Genomic DNA, 18,155 nt, shown 5'->3' on the forward strand with positions numbered 1-18,155 from the left:
TCCAGAGATTTAGGAAAATGCCCCCTTAGATGTCTAATTAATGTTTGAAACCAATGCCTTCCTGATTTTGTATAAGTCTTCACAGCGTTTTTATAAATGATTTAGTTTGGTTTTGTAAGTGTGGACTGAGCTGCTGTGTATGGTTTTAAAACTTCCCTTCCCATATAAATCATATTTAGCAGTCCCATCACACTTCTTAAGATTTCCCTAGGTTGGTTTGTCCAAGAGTGGCTATGCATCATGCAGGCTAAACATGGATTGCCTCAAACAAAAGCAAAGTCAAGGTAGTAATAACCCATGGGAGAAGGCTGTTTATCTCACTGTGGGCTGCAAAACATTCACCATTCTAAGGCTGTCTGTCTGTCTTGTTATTTCAGAATGACTCATGGAGCGAGTTGTACTCCTTCGCCCTCTTCAAGTCCATGAGCCACATGCTGTGCATTGGTTATGGACGTCAGGCACCTGAGAGCATGACCGACATCTGGCTGACCATGCTGAGTATGATTGTGGGAGCTACATGCTACGCCATGTTTATTGGCCATGCCACCGCCCTGATTCAGTCTCTGGACTCTTCCCGGCGTCAATATCAAGAGAAGGTATAAAGGGGGAGGCAGGGTAAACAAAGAAGGGTGATGTGTATTAGGGAGCATCTGTGTAAACAGATGGTGTCATGGATTCACATATGTGCATGTTATCGACTTACTGGCTCCTTAAGAATCGTAGAGCGCTGCAGTAGATGCGTTAAGGGGTCTTAGTAGACCACAAACTGAACATGGGTCAACAATGTGGTGGAGCAGCCTAAAAAACTAAAAAGTTTCTGAGTTCTGTATAAACCAAGAGCTAATCTAGGGGTGCATTTTAGTTATTATGAAGGGACACGACATCACACTTAGTTTTGTTTTAACCTGAAAATCAGCATTGTGGCATGCTTTTGCTGTTTTTGGTGGGAGCAGGGAACAAATCAATCCAACAGCAGTGTTTTTGTAGCACTTCAGACCATTTTGAGGCAATTTTTAACTTATAAATTAATATGTTTGACGGTCTGGGGGTTGCGGAGGCCACATAAGAAGGATCAGAGACGTCATTTATCCTGTGGGCTACACGTTCCCTATTCTTGGTGTAAGGAAAGCACTGAACCTTGCTTCCAATTTTAATTCAGAAACAAAGAGGCGTTGAGCTGTGCGATACCATCCTAGGTTGTCTTGGAGATCCGAGGATGCATGAAGGAGTCAACATTTCAGGGCTGGAGGTGGCACTGTGGTTGACATCTGGACTTAGCAGAAAATATGCCTCTCTTTTTCCATTGCCAAATCAAGGCCCCCACCTTTTTCCCTGCCTGACAGTCTTCAGGCTCTGCAGAGGCCCTGAATGCTTCAAAGTCTCATGGTCTGGAAGCAGCTGTCACTGGGCTTCTGCCCAGCCGTGGTCTCCTGGGGTCAAAATGATGCTTGCCCATAGGATGGAGGCAGGAAAACAAAACCATCTGAAATTGTCTGTTTCCTTCCTCATCTTGATGCTTGACCAACCTGAGCAGTTGGCTCTACCGGGAATAACAAGTCCCTTTCACCTGTCAGGATTATCTGACAACCCCCCAAAAGACGAGGACAACATCATTGCCTTTCCACTGGATTTTTTCTCTTGCATTGCTTTTTTTTGCTGTCAGAGTGAGCCAGTGGACTGTGATTTTAATTGTTAACTGGTGTGTGTGTGTGTGTGTGTGTGTTGCATATGTGTGTCCTTTTTTTTGCATCCATATGGTAGAGAGACTGTTTCCCCCTGGGACAATCGGTGGATTAAAGGATTTTAATGTACTTATTTTTTAACTGATGAGTCAACATTTTTGAGTAATGGCCAAATTAATCAAAGAACCAATGATTGGCATTAACGGTAGAAGGCCTCTAAAGCACGTCCTTCATAACAGAGCCCCAGCTGTAGTTTCCCCAGAACGGTGACAATGGGAATCTTACCTTTGTTTTTAAGGGAAGGATCCGTAGCTTCATGCTAGGGCCACTGCTTTGTGTGCAAGTGCCCCAGGCTCAGTCCTTGCCACTCCTGGGTTGGTCTATGAAGGATCACCTATTTGAAGCCATGGAGAGCTTATGCCGGTGAGATTGGGTGAAACTGAGCTGGAGGAGCCAAGGGACTTGCTCAGTGGAAAGCAGCTTCCTGTGTTGTTCTTTTTGGAATTATTAAGCATTTATTGATGTTTTAAAATATACGTCTTGAAACCTACAAGACAGCTACATGCACACCAATAAGGAAAGAAAACACGCACACACACACACGCACCTGTATGTTTTTTTCTTTTAAGATTAATTTCTTTCTGCAGTATTTTTTTTGAAAAAACAATATTTACATACATATATATATATCTCAAAACCAAGTTATACCCTCACCTTCTTGTCACTTTATATAATCTGTAAAAGCTGTGTTGTTCCTTAAATCCTTCTTTTATTTAGAACCATGAGGATAATAACCATACCTTGTTTTTTTAGAGGAAGGGTTGTTGCTCAGTGGTGGAGCATCTCATTTTCATTCAAGATTTAATCCCTTCTGCTGAGCCATGAAAATCATTGAACAGTCCTAGGCCCGTCACTCTCTTTCACTCTCAGGCTGACCTACCTCACAGTGTTGTTGTGAGGTTAAGAAGCAAGGATGAGGAAAACTGACAGGTGTCAGACAGGTGGTTTTTCATGGCCCTGACTGGAGATACCAGGAATTGATCCTGGGACCATCTAGGTTGTAAGTGACTCTCCACCAGTAGTTATGGAACTTTCTGTGAAAATTTAGGTATGGATCTAGTTCTTATGGTTCTAGATAAAAGAGTGGTTTAATGAAGAGCACAGGTGGCTGCTAGAAAGCAGAAGAGAGCTTGTTCATTACTGCTGATCTCCCCAACAAAGGATAGCCATGGAGGAAGGCAAATGTTGCAGAGTGCATGCTAAATTCACTAGGTGTTGCTGGAAAGATTCAACAGGCCTTATTCAGGGAACTTGATATGTGCCCTAGACATTTCTCAGAATCTTCCGATCATGAGCAGATCTTGTCTCTCAGTTCTAAGAAGGCACCCTCACAGGACACATTAAGGGTAGAAAACAAGGAAATATGTGAACCTGAATTGGTTAAAGTTCCTAAAGTTCCTAATGTCAGAACCTCACTATAGGTGCCCATTTTGAAATAACCTGAACACGAGCTTTCACCATCTTTTCTCTTTTGGAATAAAAAGGTCTTTGCCTGCCCAAGGAAGGACACCCGTTCTGGCATTCTTCAGAAGGGACTTCTAGAGTCTGGGGGCAGCTACTGGGAAAGTCCTGTCTCATGTCTCCACCAACTGTGATTTCCTCATAGTGATGAGACTGAGAGAAGCGCCTCTCCTGATGATCTCAGACCTGGGCAGCTCATAGAAGGAGATATGGGCTGCTAGATAGACTGGACCTAATCCATATGGGTTTATAGGTTATCACTAGCACTTTGAATTGTCAGTAGACTTAATTTTGCTCTGTCTCTGCCCCCTTTCCAGGGACCAGCAATGGCAACATCTGTACAAAGTGGTCTAAATATCTTAGGAAATAATACTTTTTGTTCCACTCAGAATGACTCATCTTAACTCCTCTATAGACCTGATGTCCATAACTCCTGGGAAAACATACTGAGTCACACCCTGCTATTTTTCCAGTGAAATGTCATTTTCAGACCTGACTGAACAGCTCAGTCAGCACACCAAGCACCCAAGACGAGATGGAGGAGAGGGGGCTCTCTTTAACAGGAGATAACAAGCTTCTGCTACTGATGCACAATTTGTAAAAGGTCCCAAAAAAGCACAGTTCCTGTCGGTTCATATAGAACACTCCAGTTTGATCACACGTGTGCTAAATACATAGTCAAATCCACCCTGTTCTGCATGGCTAGAGCCAGTGTGGTGTAGCGGTTAGCCTGTCGGGTTGGGACTCGGGAGTTCCAGATTCAAGTTTCTACTGAGCCATGAAATTCACTGGGTCAGTGCCTCTCATTCTGTCTCTCAGTTTAACTCCACCTTGCAGGGCTCTTGTGAGGATAATGTGGCCTGAGTGTTGGTGGCGGGGTGGTGGTAGAGAGAGCCAGGTATGCCACCTTGAACCACTGAAGGAAAGGAAGGATAGAACTGGAACAAGTAATTTGTGAATAAATAAATATTTGCCATTGTGCTGATCTTTCTCTCTCCAAATCTTACAGTACAAGCAAGTGGAACAGTACATGTCCTTCCACAAGCTCCCCACTGACTTCCGGCAGAGGATCCATGACTACTATGAGCATCGGTACCAGGGGAAGATGTTTGATGAGGACAGCATTCTGGAGGAACTCAATGAACCCCTGCGAGAGGTATGTGCCATTCCTGGACTGCACATTGGGTAGAAGTCCAGCTGACAGAGTCTATACTGGGATTGGCACGGTGTGCTCCATAGGTTGCATGCAGCCCCCAGACTTCTCCCAAACATCTTCAAGGGGGCATGGAGAAAAATGTTGCCACCCCACACCTTCCCAGGCTGTTTTAGGCCCAGGAGAGAAGAGGTGAATTCTGGCCACTTACGCCAGTTTAAAAAAAGGCCTCACGTGGTTCAAAATGTTCATGAGGGAGCTAAAAATGTGGCACAACCATTTGAGGCCAACCATTTGAGACCTAGTCTTGTTTTCATGGCTTCTCAGTCTCCCATTTCTGCAGCCCTGTGTCCTCCCTAAAACCCACTCAAGCCCAACAAATTGCTTTTATCTCAAAATAAAATAAAATAAGGGACCTGACATTTTTAAAAACCTCTGTGAGTACATTTTATGCTTTAAAACAAGACAATTCGTTTTGGTGGAACAGAATATCCTGGATAGAGGTAGAAAGCATAGGAAAAAATGGGATTTTTTTGCACTGTTTTCCCCCTTCAAGGCCTCCTCCCTCCCTGGAAAAACAACAAAAAAACCCATGGATTATGGAATAGTTTCTTTTAGAATGATGGATACATTTTTAAAATGAGGTGTTCATATGCAGTGAGACCTCATTTAATGTGGATTTGTTTACTGTGGTTTCTCTTATCTAGAAAGGGCTGCTTGCTCTGTCTCATGTTTCTGCGCTATCTTGTGTTGATTCACTGTACACTGCTTGCCTGTTAGTTGCATTTGCACACTGTCCTGGTCAACCTTCAGTCCAAGCATATCATAACATCATGCTGAAAAACCTAGAAATGCTTAGAGAGAACACTTTTCTAGGCATTTCTCTGTTCTCCAGCACAATTCTATGTTCAACTTCTATCCCAAGCATTCCACAAAATTGCACTGGAGAACCTAGAGATGCCTAGAGAAGTGTTCTCTTTAGGCATTTCTAGGTCTGCCGGCATGATTTTATTATATATTTCCACTGGGAGCCCAAGGTGTTGTTAAGAAAAATGGGGTTTGTGGTTATTCACGGTTTTTATTCTGCGTGAACAGTCCCAGAACGTATCCCTCATGTTAAACAGGGTCTTACTAGATTGACTTCACCATAATTATATCTAAAAAGAAGACTTTTATATAGGACTGTGTGCAGAACAAACTCATTACAATTTGTTTTCCTACAGGTTCCTTATGATTCAGGAATACAGTTCTGGACCTTGTAGCTCCAGTTGTAGCGAAAAAAATATTTTTTTAAAAGTATAATTGAGTCGTGTAAAAGTTTATTTTATCCCTAAAGTACAATTAAGGATGTTTTCTGTTTTTAAATTAACAAAGTGATTTTAAATGTGTAAATAATTTTAATACTCCATTTTAATATTTTTTTTCTTGAATTTTTTTCTCCTGAAACAATAAGAGAAATGCTGTTTTGTTCCCCATCACTTCAAAATTTGGATATAATTTTCCTATCTAGTCCTTGAATAACCTCAGTTTTGTTGTCCGTTCCCTCTGAACTCCTTTCTCCTCATGTCCCCCCTCAATTTTTTGTCTGTTTCCCCACCAGGAGATTGTAAATTTCAACTGCCGGAAGCTGGTGGCCTCCATGCCTCTCTTTGCAAACGCCGACCCCAATTTTGTTACTGCCATGCTCACCAAACTGAAGTTTGAAGTCTTCCAGCCAGGCGACTATATCATTCGTGAAGGGACCATTGGCAAGAAGATGTATTTCATCCAACATGGAGTGGTGAGCGTCCTCACCAAAGGCAACAAAGAGATGAAACTGTCAGATGGCTCCTACTTTGGAGGTGAGATTGAGTGAGGCACTTACTTCTTTGCTTGCAGCATTGATATAAACTGCCCAATAGATAAAGGTAGATAGGTAGATATCTACCTGTCTACTTGCAAGTCTACCTCTTCACCTAGGTGACATGTTGTGTGCCTTCAAGTTGTCCCCCACTTATGGTGACCAGAAGGTAAACCTATTATAGGGTTTTCGTGACAAGGTTTGTGCAGAAGGGGTTTGCAGTAGTCTTTATTTGATACTGAGAGTGTGACTTTCCCAAGGCCACCCACTGGGTTTCCATGGCTGAGTGGGAATTTGAGCCAAAAACACTAGGAAAGAGTCACTGTAAGTGGGAGACAATTTGAAGGAGTATAACAACAACAGCAAAAGGAAATGTATGGATATTTATTTCCAGCTAAATTTATTTCCAGCTGGAGGAAAGAGTGATTCTGACAGCTGATCAAAACTGCTTTGGAGGTGATGAAATTTTTAAAACCAAGGTTAGGCGTTCACGTCTCAGGGATGCGTTAGTGCTAAATTTTGTGCTTGAGCCGTAGATGTTCCTTGAGGTGAGCTCTTCCATCTGTACCATGCTGTACATCTCTGATAGGGTGCATCAATGTATATGGGTCAGTAAGTAGCCAGGTAGATAGATTGGGGAACAGATGGATTGACAATAAAAGAGGACTCCCTATCTAAAAGAGCTTATAAACAGGAGATTTATTCAGTCCCATATCTCCTGGTAACACTGGCTTAATATACTTGAGAAGCAAAAGATAGAGGTTTTGGGATTTATAGGCGGTGATATCAACAAGTGGAATCTAGCATGACTCTGACTCTCAGCTGCAGCCCTGTATGCGTGTGTGCACAGATAATATTTGCATGTTTGAAAGCTATTTTAAAGAAATTGTTCTATTCTGTTTTAAAAAGTTTTTCTTTGTGAATTTAAAGTTTTACTTTTTTAAAATCTGTCATGAATCTTGGGTAGGAGAGTGCCAATGAATATCTGGTGCTGTAGGCTCTATTTCAGAGGAGGGAACTGGCAAAGCCACCTCTGAGCGTTCCTTGTTTAAGAAAACCTTATGAAACTCTTGGGGCTGACATAAGTCGACTGGTGATTCCAGTTGCACACACGACATGCCTTGGGTCCCTTGGCAGGCTGATAGATAGATAGATAGATAGATAGATAGATAGATAGATAGATAGATAGATGAATGCTTTAATAAATAAATGTGTATAAAAAAGAGATCTCTACCTGCGAGGAGCTTGAAAGTTGGAGATTGTGCTCTGACAAAAAAGAGGCAAGGGTAAGAGGAGTTCAGTGTAAGGACTTGTTCTAAATGGTCAGATCTTTTGAATCCTTTTAAAAATGTTTCGTACATGGCTTAAGAGGGATCTCTTGGGATTTGCTTGTGGGGTGCTTGTGATGAAAGGGGTGCTTGGGACCCTTCCTCCCAGATATTGTAGCTGTTGAAGGCAGCACAAACTGGGCTCCCCACCCCTGTTTTGAATGGATGAGTGACAGCCTGTGCCAACCGGAGGTCTGTCGGTTGTCTTGGCGACCAGAGTGATTGATGACTTGAGAGTGAATAGGCGGCTGGCTGGCAGCTTTGTAAGTCTCGCGACACCCCTGGCAGGTTGTTTAATATCTGTCTGACTGGGAGCCTTTACAACCAGCCAAGTGCAGAGGTGTGATGTGTTTGCTCAAAGAGGCTTCTAGAGAGTTTTCTGCTGGGACACTAGAATAGCCTTCTCACTCCCCTTTCCTAGGATTAAAACATAGAGGCTTGTCTGCTTCTCTCCAGCCATGACAGCTAAATGGTTATTTGTTATTAAATTCAGAGCATTAAAAAAGAACACTGTCCAACTAAAAAAAACTCCCAGGATGTCTACGGTGAGAATAATAGCAATAGCAAATATGTCTGTCTACTCCTTGAGGATTAGAAACAATAAGCGGTCACATAAAAAGGAAGAAAGTCAGGATGCGGAGAGGTGAGGAAAGGAAAGGAAGCGAGCCCATTTTCTAAAGTGATGGAAACCAGTTGAGGGGCTAAAATGTCATAGTTTTCTTTGGGTTATTCGGGCTGTGTGGCGGTTCTGAAGGAATTTATTCCTGACATTTCACCTAAAACTGTGGCTGACATCTTCAGAAGTTTAAGGAAAGGGTCCTTTTGTGTTGGGCGAACCTGTGAATACCAGATGCTGAAGAGAGTAGAATTCTCTATCAGAGGGATAGAGTTGATCCATTGGGTTTTACTATCAAAGTAGTCTTAATATCCATGTATAACTAATGTTTTTCCCCAGTCCTGGGACCCAAGAGAGAGAGGTTACAGATTTTCTAAAAAAGATAAAAGCACTTACAGAGACATACATAAGAACTTAGCAAAATTGTTAAAATGCGGTTAAACTATCCACAGAATTAAAACCTTTAGCAAACCAGTAAAAGTCAATAAAATACCACAGTGTTAAAAGCTCTTGCAGTAATTCTTTAAAAGCCTGTCAGGATTGAAAAAGATTCTTGCTCATTTGCAGATGGAAAGACAGCAAAGAGGGAGCCATCCTGGCCTCCCTAGGGAGAAGGAGAGCCAAAGCCTATGAGCAACTACCAAAAAAGCCCGGTCTTGTGTCCGTACTAGATACTATAACCTTAAGCAAGGCATCCTTATGCGTTCCATGTTTTGGTGTTGAAACATTTGCCTATCTCCCTCCAGAGATCTGCCTACTAACAAGAGGCCGGCGAACCGCGAGTGTCCGCGCCGACACCTACTGTCGTCTCTACTCCCTCTCAGTGGACAACTTCAATGAAGTCCTGGAGGAATACCCCATGATGCGGCGGGCTTTTGAAACAGTCGCCATTGACCGCCTGGACCGGATAGGTATGGATATATATTGGAGCAGGGATGTGAAGCATATGCTGAGGATTGGAAGGCTGTTTCTTGCACTCCATGACCTCTGGTAGGCCACACGGACAAGGTCAGAGGTGAATAGAACTGATGTTTTGAATGAGCAGCCTCACAAAAGGAAAAAGAGGTGGGGAGGGAAGAGGAACATGAGCAAACTCATTTTAAAAAAGTGACCAGTTTTTAAAAACGACTGCAGCTAAATATGCAATCACTTTTGCTGCTACTGTGCTACTACTCCTACCTCTCCTCTTCTTCACCTTCTTTTTGTCCTCTTCCTCTTCTTCGCCACTTTTGTCTTCTCTGACTCCATTTTGTACTTTCTTCTCCTTTTTGTTCACTTTCTTCTCTCCTCCTCCTTTTTTTGTCTTCTTCCTCCTTCTCTTCCTCCCATTCCCCTCATTCTCTTTGTCTTACATCTTTCTGTCCCCCTCTCCTCCTCCTCCTTTTTTCCTCCTTCTTTCTTTCCCCTTCCTCCTCCTTCTTTTTCTCATCTTCTCCTCTTTTTCCCCCACTCTCCACCACCGCTGTTGCCTCTTCCTCCTCTTTTTCTTTTCCCACATCTCTTCTTTTCCTTCTTTCCCTCCCTCCATAAATAGCATTTATGGGGGAAAGTGCACCCCAAGATACTATTTTTAACCAAAATGTTTTGGGGAGGGGTCAGCCAACTTCTAGGGAGGAGGACAAAAGCCAAATGTGTCCCCCAAGCCCATATTTCCCACCTGATAAAGTCAGAGTGCTTTACAAGAGAGCAAGGAAGCAACAGAACCTTGTCCATAAAGTGGGATATATGTCTAGGCAAATAAAGCAATTGAAAAGCACCATAGACAGGTAGAACTGGGGTCACAGAAGGATATAGTCAACTTGTAAAAATGATCATGGATTTAATAAAATAGTTGATAAAAGATGTTTTGGCTTTTAACGTCTTCAATTATAATATCATGAAAGAGCACAGAATCTGAAATGTCTGGTTTATTATTCATATAAATAGGTGTTATCAATCACTTATCCATACACACATGTACAGAGATAGATAAGGTAGATAGATATGAATGACTATGCAGCTTGCATAAATTATGGCCATTTCCAGGGCTATGTAAGGTTAGCAGCAAAGTAGATTTGTGCTACAACTGACATTGCCTCCCTTCTGCTTTCTGTTCCCACCCACCCTTGCATTCCCTGAAGGTAAGAAAAACTCCATCCTGCTGCACAAAGTCCAGCACGACCTCAACTCAGGTGTCTTCAACAACCAGGAGAACGAAATCATCCAGGAGATTGTCAAGTACGACCGAGAGATGGTGCAGCAGGCCGAGTTGCAGCAACATGCTATTTATGCCCCTCCTCAGCCGCAGGTGACCTCGGCCATTGCCACTCTCCAGCAGGCAGTGGCCATGAGTTTCTGCCCACAAATGGCCAGTCCCCTGGTCGGCCCAATGGGCCTGGGCTCGCCCCGGATGGCCCGCCGACTGCAGTACCAGGGAGGCATCGCTGGGCCCTTTGCCATTTCCCCGGCTTTGCTCCAGCAACATCGTCAACAACAGCAGCAGCTGAACTTGCAACAACAACAACAGCAGAGTATCTTGCAACTACAGTCACAAAATGTGCAACCGCAACAGCAAAATGTTGCCCCACAGCAGCCACTGCAACAGCCGACCCCTCCACCAGTCTCCTCCGCTGGCCCCCTGCCTTCCTCATCCTCCGTAACCAGTCCGCCTTCCCAGAGCCCCCACACCAGCCGGACGTTCCCCTATGAGGGCGCCAAGGGTCAGTCGGGTTCCCAGCTCTCGCTGACTCAGCAGAAGCCCCCCAGCTCCCCGCAGCGCCTGGCAGCCCACAAGAGCACACAGGCCCTTCACACCAGCAGCCTGAGCCAGGAGAGCCGGCCGCTCTCGGCCTCCCAACCCTCCCTCCCGCATGGCGTCTCTCAGACCATGAGCCAGAGCCCCCCGTCCTCAGCTCACGACTCTACCACTTCCATCCCGGCGGCAGCAGGGCCTGGGGGTGTGTCGCCCGCCTCACCTGCCACCTCGACGCAGAGTTCCGGCAGCATGCCTCAAGCCGTGCCACGGGCAGCTGCCCCACCACCTTCCCGCGCGGGACTACCCCACCAGATGTCAGCCACCGCAGGGTACCCAGGGCCAGCGGGGGCGATCGCTAGCCCCCCCACTGCAGGCCTCCAACAGGACTCGGGGAGTGCCCGCAAGGATTCCATAGTTAGCACCCCTGACACGGACCCAACAAAATCAAAGCTACCTTCCAACTTGTGACCTTCAACGTTAGTGGTGGGGAGGTGGAAAAGATGGTATGGGGAAATAGTAGTGGGCATTGCCCCACTTTCCGCCGCCCCACTATACAGCAGAAAGAGCTGGCAGTGGGGCCGTGCCACAGAAATGCATCATGGCGCCTTTTCTCTCATGCTGACCATTGCTCGCTCTGCAAAACCGGGAACACAAGAGTGGGGTCCCGAGGAGCTTTGGAAGTGAAGAGAAGGTGGAAGTAAAGATAGTGTCCATGGATATGGGGGAGGTCAGTGTTCAATGGAGGGGTGTTTTTTAGCCACAAGACAGATTGGTCCTCATACCACCTGCCCGGGTGAGGTAGGGAGACTCGCCTGTCCTGTTGTAGCTCCTGACCAAAGTTTGGCTCCCGTCTCCTGCGGTCATCTCCATCCCACCTCTCACCCCGCTGTGACCGTACCACAGAAAGCCATAATCTAGTTTATCGCGCAGTTTAATCCAATGTGTGTAAAATAATATACATATATATATATATACATATTGAAAGAGAAATAATAATAATAATATAGATATATATATGAGGTAAACCATGTGTGCAGCGCCTTATACATCCGTGCTCTCTGCTGAGCCTGGAAGGAAGGGAATTTGGGGAGGGGGATCTGTGGGAAAGGATTTGGGATTGTTATGTTCAGAAGGTAGAGTTTTCCTTCCGCCTTTTCAACCTCATTTTCCCTCGGAAAAAAGGAAATCCTCCTCCTTTTTCCCCACTGAAAACTTAAGAATCCTGTCTTTTCATGACCCCTTCTCCACCCATGGGGTGGCATATTTTGGGGGAGTGAGTTGAGGGAAACTGCTTCTATCCCAGTGGTCTTCAGTGAAGAACTAGTTGTATTTTTGCCTTCCATTGGCCTTCCTTCCTTCTTTCCTTCCTTCCTTCCTTCCTTCCTTCCTTCCTTCCTTCCTTTTCCTCTCTGGTGCCTTCTTCTGCAAAACCCAATGCTATCTTATAGAATTCTCTGCCACAAGTTGTGATGATGGTTCTTCTTACTTAGGTGGAGATAAATTCAGGGAGGGCATTTCCATCCACAGTGCTGCTTGTTGTCCTTTGTCTGTCTCATGCCTAAAACATTTCCTCCAATCTTTTGACAAAGCAAAAGGCTTGCAAAAGGCTTTCCTAAGATTTTAGTTATTGGTAGTTAAGAGCTTTAAGCTAAAACATAAACCTGATTGAGGAGAAGGGGGAGCGGAAGATAGGTTGCAAGAAAAGGTCTCTTCTTTGGCTCATCTTAGTAACTTTTGTTGTCAGCACCTTCCGTGTCAGTGGGGCAGCAAATCCATTCCAAGTTTTAGATTGAGCTTTATAGGAGCCAACCAAGGTTCTAGACTCTTTATCATTGAAATAAGCGTCTTGAGGGGATGTCAGGTAGACTAGAATACAAACCAATGGATGCATATTATTTGGGGGAGGAGAGAAAAATCCACCTAAATATTAGCAAGAATTTCTTTACTGTAAGCATTGTTGAGCACTGGAACAGACTGTGAGGAGGTTAGTGGGTGCGCCTTTTTTGGAGGTCTTTAAACAGAAGTTGGATTGACATCTTTCAGAAATGTTTTAGCTGCGTATTCCTTCATGCACTGCATGGTCCCTGGGGACCCTTAAAGTTTTGACCAGTAATCCTAAGACTTCGATCAAAGCTAGGTGGGGAAAGAATAAAGATTTAGCCCTGGTAAAATATTAACTCTTCCTTCCCTTCTCCTTCAAATTTGCAATTTGCTTATTCTTCCCTGTAGAGTATTTTGTGAGTATTGTTGGTGAGGTTATCACCAGTGTTCAGAGGCAGTCTTTCTCTGAAATATCAGTTACTACAGAGAAACTATAGGGAAAAAAAAGAATTGAAAGAGAAAAGCATCCGACTGCAAACATTTCTATCAAAATGCCCTTTAAAATATTTGTTAAAGGTAACAAATATGACTTGTTAACGTCACTAAGTGGCTGTTGTTAGTAATTGTTCCATTACTTTTGAAATGTAATTTCATTGTGCCCTTATTACAAAGGGAAATGAATGTATTTCCTTCCAAGCCCTGATCTTTGTTATAGGATCATTGGGTTATTTATTGGATAAAACAAGTTTACTTTTGCATCAGCAGCTGTGCTGAAGAATAGGCAGGAATCTTTTGAAAGGCTCTTTTTTCCCTTTTGGAAGCAGAAGCAGTGGCCAAAACTGAAAACATCCTGAAGTGTCATTCTAACTGTTTCCACTGGTATTATGTGTGGAAGAGTAAATTCCCAAAGAGAAAAAGCAATAGAGAGATGGATAGCATTGTAAAATCTTCCTCCCTTTCCTCTCCAGCTTTAAAAGAATTTGGTTTGGAGTATTTTCACTGTCCTTTATATAGAAACCCTAAATATACCAAGAAGACTCTCTGACATATTAGGCTGCAAATGATGCCTACAAATCGGCATGGAGGACAATTGTTTGGTTAGGGCGCCATTTTGTTTCACGCAAAGGTATCTCTGCTAGAGTTCTCCTGTAAGAAAAGAAAATGTTCCAGATTAACCTCACAGAGGATAACGAAAGGAATTGGGCAGAGATAGCAGACACAAGTTAACCAAAATCTCCAGTTCAGGGCTTTTGCTGGTATATCAAACTCGGAATAATTCACTGTAGACCAGGCAAGTGTTTCTGACTATTAGTTTTTTATAGCTATGGCAATCAAACTCTCCCACCAAATAGGTTGTTAAAATTTCTATTGTGTTTTAACTCAGGTGTACATTTGTACCGGTATAATTGGGACTCGCAACAAAATATGGCAGCGTGCAGCATATGTTTTCAGGCATTCGGCCAGCTTTGCCCTTTCCCTGGAAACTTTATTCTTTTCCAATACACTTTGGTTATCTCAGCTCCCTAGGATTTTTTTGTATTTGTCTAAACTTGAGCCTCAGAATAATTCAGTAGTTCTGTCCTGCGAGTGGGTGATGCATTTTGGTTACCCTAATGGTAAGTTTTTAGAGAGCTGAAGATGCAATTGGTGCAGCTAGTGGGATACAATATGTACTGGCTTTGCCAGTACCAGCTGCCATTTTGTTGAAGACACCTGTTGATGGATTTCCATAGAGTTTGAGCAAAACTTGTAGATACTGCAAGTCATCCCATGCCTGTATTTCAGAATATAGACAGAGTGGGAACCTGTGGACCTCCAGATGGTGTTTAAACAGATTTGGTTAATGTTGACCAGACTTGGCTAACCCAGGAAGCTTCATGGCTAAGTAGAGTTTTGAACTGGGGTCTCTCCAATACTTGACTCTCTAACTATTGCGCCGCATTGTGACTTTTCTCTCATGACTTGCGCGAGGGCGTTGGAAGGAAAAGGGCTTGGTGTTGTGCTAGAATAGGAAGGCGCAAGCATGTGCGGTTGAGTCATTCCCACCCACCAGCCTCCCTCCATCCTTCTTCCTTCACAACTCAAGTAGAGAGAAAGAAAAAACAAACTCTATATAGAACCAGATCCTGGGAGAATTCCACTTGCCGTGGCAAAATATTCCTGGTCCCAGCAGAAGCCCAGCTTTGCCATTGCCTTGTTTTTGCCCTTTACTCTCCGAGCCTTTTAGTGTCTGCCTGTGTGAGGCGTTTTGGGTGCATGTGTCCATGTTTTGCCCCTTGCTTTTTGGGCCTGCCTCTTTGAGGCTGTGTGTATGTATGTATTTGGGGTTGTTGTTGTTTTTTGCAGGTGCCATGAAATGGCGCTGCTGGTGCACCGAGGTGGCATAGACTTGGGGAGAAGAGAGGGCAAGTTGTGCCACTGGGCTAACTCTGGTATTTCTCTCTTGAGCAGCGTTGGGTGACCTGTAGTTTCTGAGTGTTGTTGGATTCCAGTTCCCATAATCTCTAGTCAGGCTGGGGTGAGAAGAGCAGTGGCACATCAGCATCTGGAGGACTGGATCTTGAGTAGGAGTTGGGAATCATTTAGCTTTTCAAATGTTGAACTGTAGCTCCCAGCATTCTTAACCCTTGACTATACCACTTGGAAGTGCAGTCGAACATCATCCAGAGGGTTGCATCTCTTGTCTAGAGGTTGGTATGCACTCCTCCTTCCACAAATGCCATCATTTAACATTCTCTTACCCCAAAGATATGCAAGTGGGGAGTGGAGCATGATGGCTTCGCTCCCCACTCTAAATCCTGACCCTCCAGATCCTGGCCCAATGCACTTTTTCAAGAAAGCCACCCTGGCTTCCAAGTCCTTCACTGGGGATCTGCTGGCTTGCTTATCCTTTTCACCATCAGAATGCATTCAGAATGCATTTACAATTCTACAAGGGGAAATAGGGGTATGTAGGTTAAGATTTTGAGTTTTCGTGCTTCCACTTCTACTCCATTCGCTTGCAATAAATGTGCAGCTTTGACAGATGGGTCCAAAATACATTCCTTTGAAACTCAGGTGTGTATAGTCTTGAGGTGTGCATCTTTATAGGTAGAAAATGGGTGGTTTGGACAAGATTTGGAAAGGTTCTTGTCAGCTTGTTTACAAGGGCAGACTTGGGCGAGCTGGGAAGGCACCGAATCTCTGGAAACAGTGGAGAAACAGAGATCCTGATACTGTGTTTTGTCATAGGACGAATCTTGGCCCCATTCTTCTCTTGCTCTGGTCTCTGAGCCTTTGAAACAAAGACAGGAAACACTTGCATTTCTTTTTCCAGGCTTGTGATGAAGGGGACTGGAGTCCATGCAAGCTGCTGCTGAACTATATCAGTCTCAAAGGTGCTGTTAGAGCCATCCTTCCATCCCCCTGTCTTTTCCTCATATGCTGAAACAGACTAATACTGCTGTCTTGGGGGAGCGGGTGATCAGACACTACGAGCTCTAGAAACTTGATCTTAGGAAGCTGAACAGATAACATCAGTATTTCTACTTATGCAAGGCGAATTACTAATGTATATGATTGTGTATGTGTTTATTCTGGCCTCAAACTCCCCCCAAACAATACACAAGGTTGCACAGAGCTTGGATGCCCACCATGGAGGAGTACCCTAGAGGTGGATTCCTGAAGTGGTCAGAGTAGATGTTCCTTAAGACCCCTTTTCAACTTGATTATTTAGAAATGGAAATCATGTAGCCAGCTCAGAATAAGAATTAGTACTATATTTCCGGTCTCATTTAGGGGCTGAGCAGAAACAAAGTCCAGATTGTGTGTTTTTGGAAAGAGCAGTGTGAATGGGTGGCAGCTTTGCCTTTTGCACTATTTTCTAGCTTTTGGCCATCTCTTGTTTTCCTGGCTGTTTCCAGGAAACATGGACAGGTATTTGCTGTCCTAATTTGCCAGTAGTCTGCGTGAAGATGTGTGCTTTTGTGTGACTTAGGATGCTGGAGTTTTGGTCTGGAGTGTGTATATGTGCGTGTTTGAGAAATGCTCCTTGTGTGGATGTGTTCAGTGGCAAACAAATGCAGAGATTTATTTTTAAGAACACTTGCTGCTTGCTGCTGTTGTAACTAGAAATTGACAAGACAGGGAGGGTAGGTTTGGATTGACATCAGCGGCCCTTTCACACAATAAAATCATACAGTTATGATTCCACTTCAGCTGCCAGACTAAAATCCTGTGGAGTTTTGAGGTTTGTTGTTTGATGAGGCACTAGAACTCTCTCTGGTTGAGAATTACAAACAGCCCGCTAAACTGCAAATCCCAGGATCCCACAAGATGTGGGGCCTTTGTGTAGTGAGAAAGGGACCCCCATAAGCTAAGAAGAGAGCCATGACCTCCCTTTATAGACATCCAGTGGACAAAGTTCTGGTCATCTATAGATAGTGGGAGGAAAAGAATAATTTGGAGTGCCTTTGAACCTGCATGTGGTGTGTGGAGACAGTTCCTCTGACCATGAGCAGAGCGAAGGCTGTCTCTCTCTCTCTCTCTCTCTCTCTCTCTCTCTCTCTCTCTCTCTCTCTCCCCTGTCCTGGGATGATAGTGGGACTGAAAGAAAGCCTTCTTTTCCCTTCTGAACAGGGTATGTCTCTCTATATATATTTTCCATGTTCATAAGAGTGCATTGAAATGGGTGTCAGTGGAGGCACAGTGTATTTAGCCTCAGGTCAGATAGAACTAGGGTCATTACATGTTAAAGCTTGGAATGGCACCATTTTGGTGGGTTGAGACATCCAGGGCACCCGTTCCCCTTGCAGCAGGGCTGCTTTGCCATGTTTTGCCTGAAGGAAGCCACAAACATTGTCATCCTATGAGCCTGCCCCTCAAATAAGGCCAAGAGGTCCAAAATACTGAACCAATACCCTGAAAGCATGTAATGAAACCATCAAGGATGTGCATTTGTCACCTCTCAAGGTGAAAAATGGGTTGAGGGCAGAGTGGTAGGAACAAAATTGAAGGACAGTGGAGATGGTTGAACATTGCGTCCCTCTTACTGCCATTTCTCTGGTTCGTACCACTTCTTCCTGGTGTTTCTTGGAAATCAGGCTCATAGGATGCATTTTGGCATGTCAAAAAGCTTCTTCCAGTCTTAACTGTGGATGGAGTTGGGGGCTGGAGCATCATTTAAAGATGATGAGAGATTCTTCAAAGCAAGAAACCATGGTTTTAATACCATTAAAAATACGGAGCCGCTTGTGCATCTGTTTGTTCATGGCAGTGAACAGACAGACCTAGTAGGAAGGTCTCCACTCAAAAGGAGCTTACAGTCATCATGGGCAAAGGAGGTTAAATATAGGTGATTTCTATTAGAATGAAGGAGAATTTACACACACACACACACACACACACACACACACACACACACACGGGAAGTACAGCCAATGTTCCTAAAATGCACACTGTGCGTCTGCCATTTGAATGTGG

The 18,155-nt window shown here is 44.1% G+C and overlaps 1 protein-coding gene across 1 annotated transcript in view; it reads left to right on the forward strand.

Annotated features, from left to right (window-relative positions):
* LOC149308418 (potassium/sodium hyperpolarization-activated cyclic nucleotide-gated channel 2-like) overlaps positions 1-17,233 on the forward strand; it is a 65,458-nt gene extending 48,225 nt beyond the window's left edge. Inside the window, exons 4-8 of the mRNA XM_089535774.1 lie at positions 378-596; positions 4,213-4,359; positions 5,957-6,197; positions 8,887-9,051; positions 10,261-17,233. Coding sequence (XP_089391900.1) covers positions 378-596; positions 4,213-4,359; positions 5,957-6,197; positions 8,887-9,051; positions 10,261-11,342 — 1,854 coding nt within the window. The 3' untranslated portion in view covers positions 11,343-17,233. The remainder of the gene's footprint in view (positions 1-377; positions 597-4,212; positions 4,360-5,956; positions 6,198-8,886; positions 9,052-10,260) is intronic.
* The last annotated feature ends 922 nt before the right edge of the window (positions 17,234-18,155 follow it).

Source organism: Sceloporus occidentalis, unplaced genomic scaffold (assembly GCF_023333645.1).
Source record: "Sceloporus occidentalis isolate IW3139 unplaced genomic scaffold, rSceOcc1.0.p SCAF_8, whole genome shotgun sequence".
Classification (NCBI taxonomy): domain Eukaryota; kingdom Metazoa; phylum Chordata; class Lepidosauria; order Squamata; family Phrynosomatidae; genus Sceloporus; species Sceloporus occidentalis.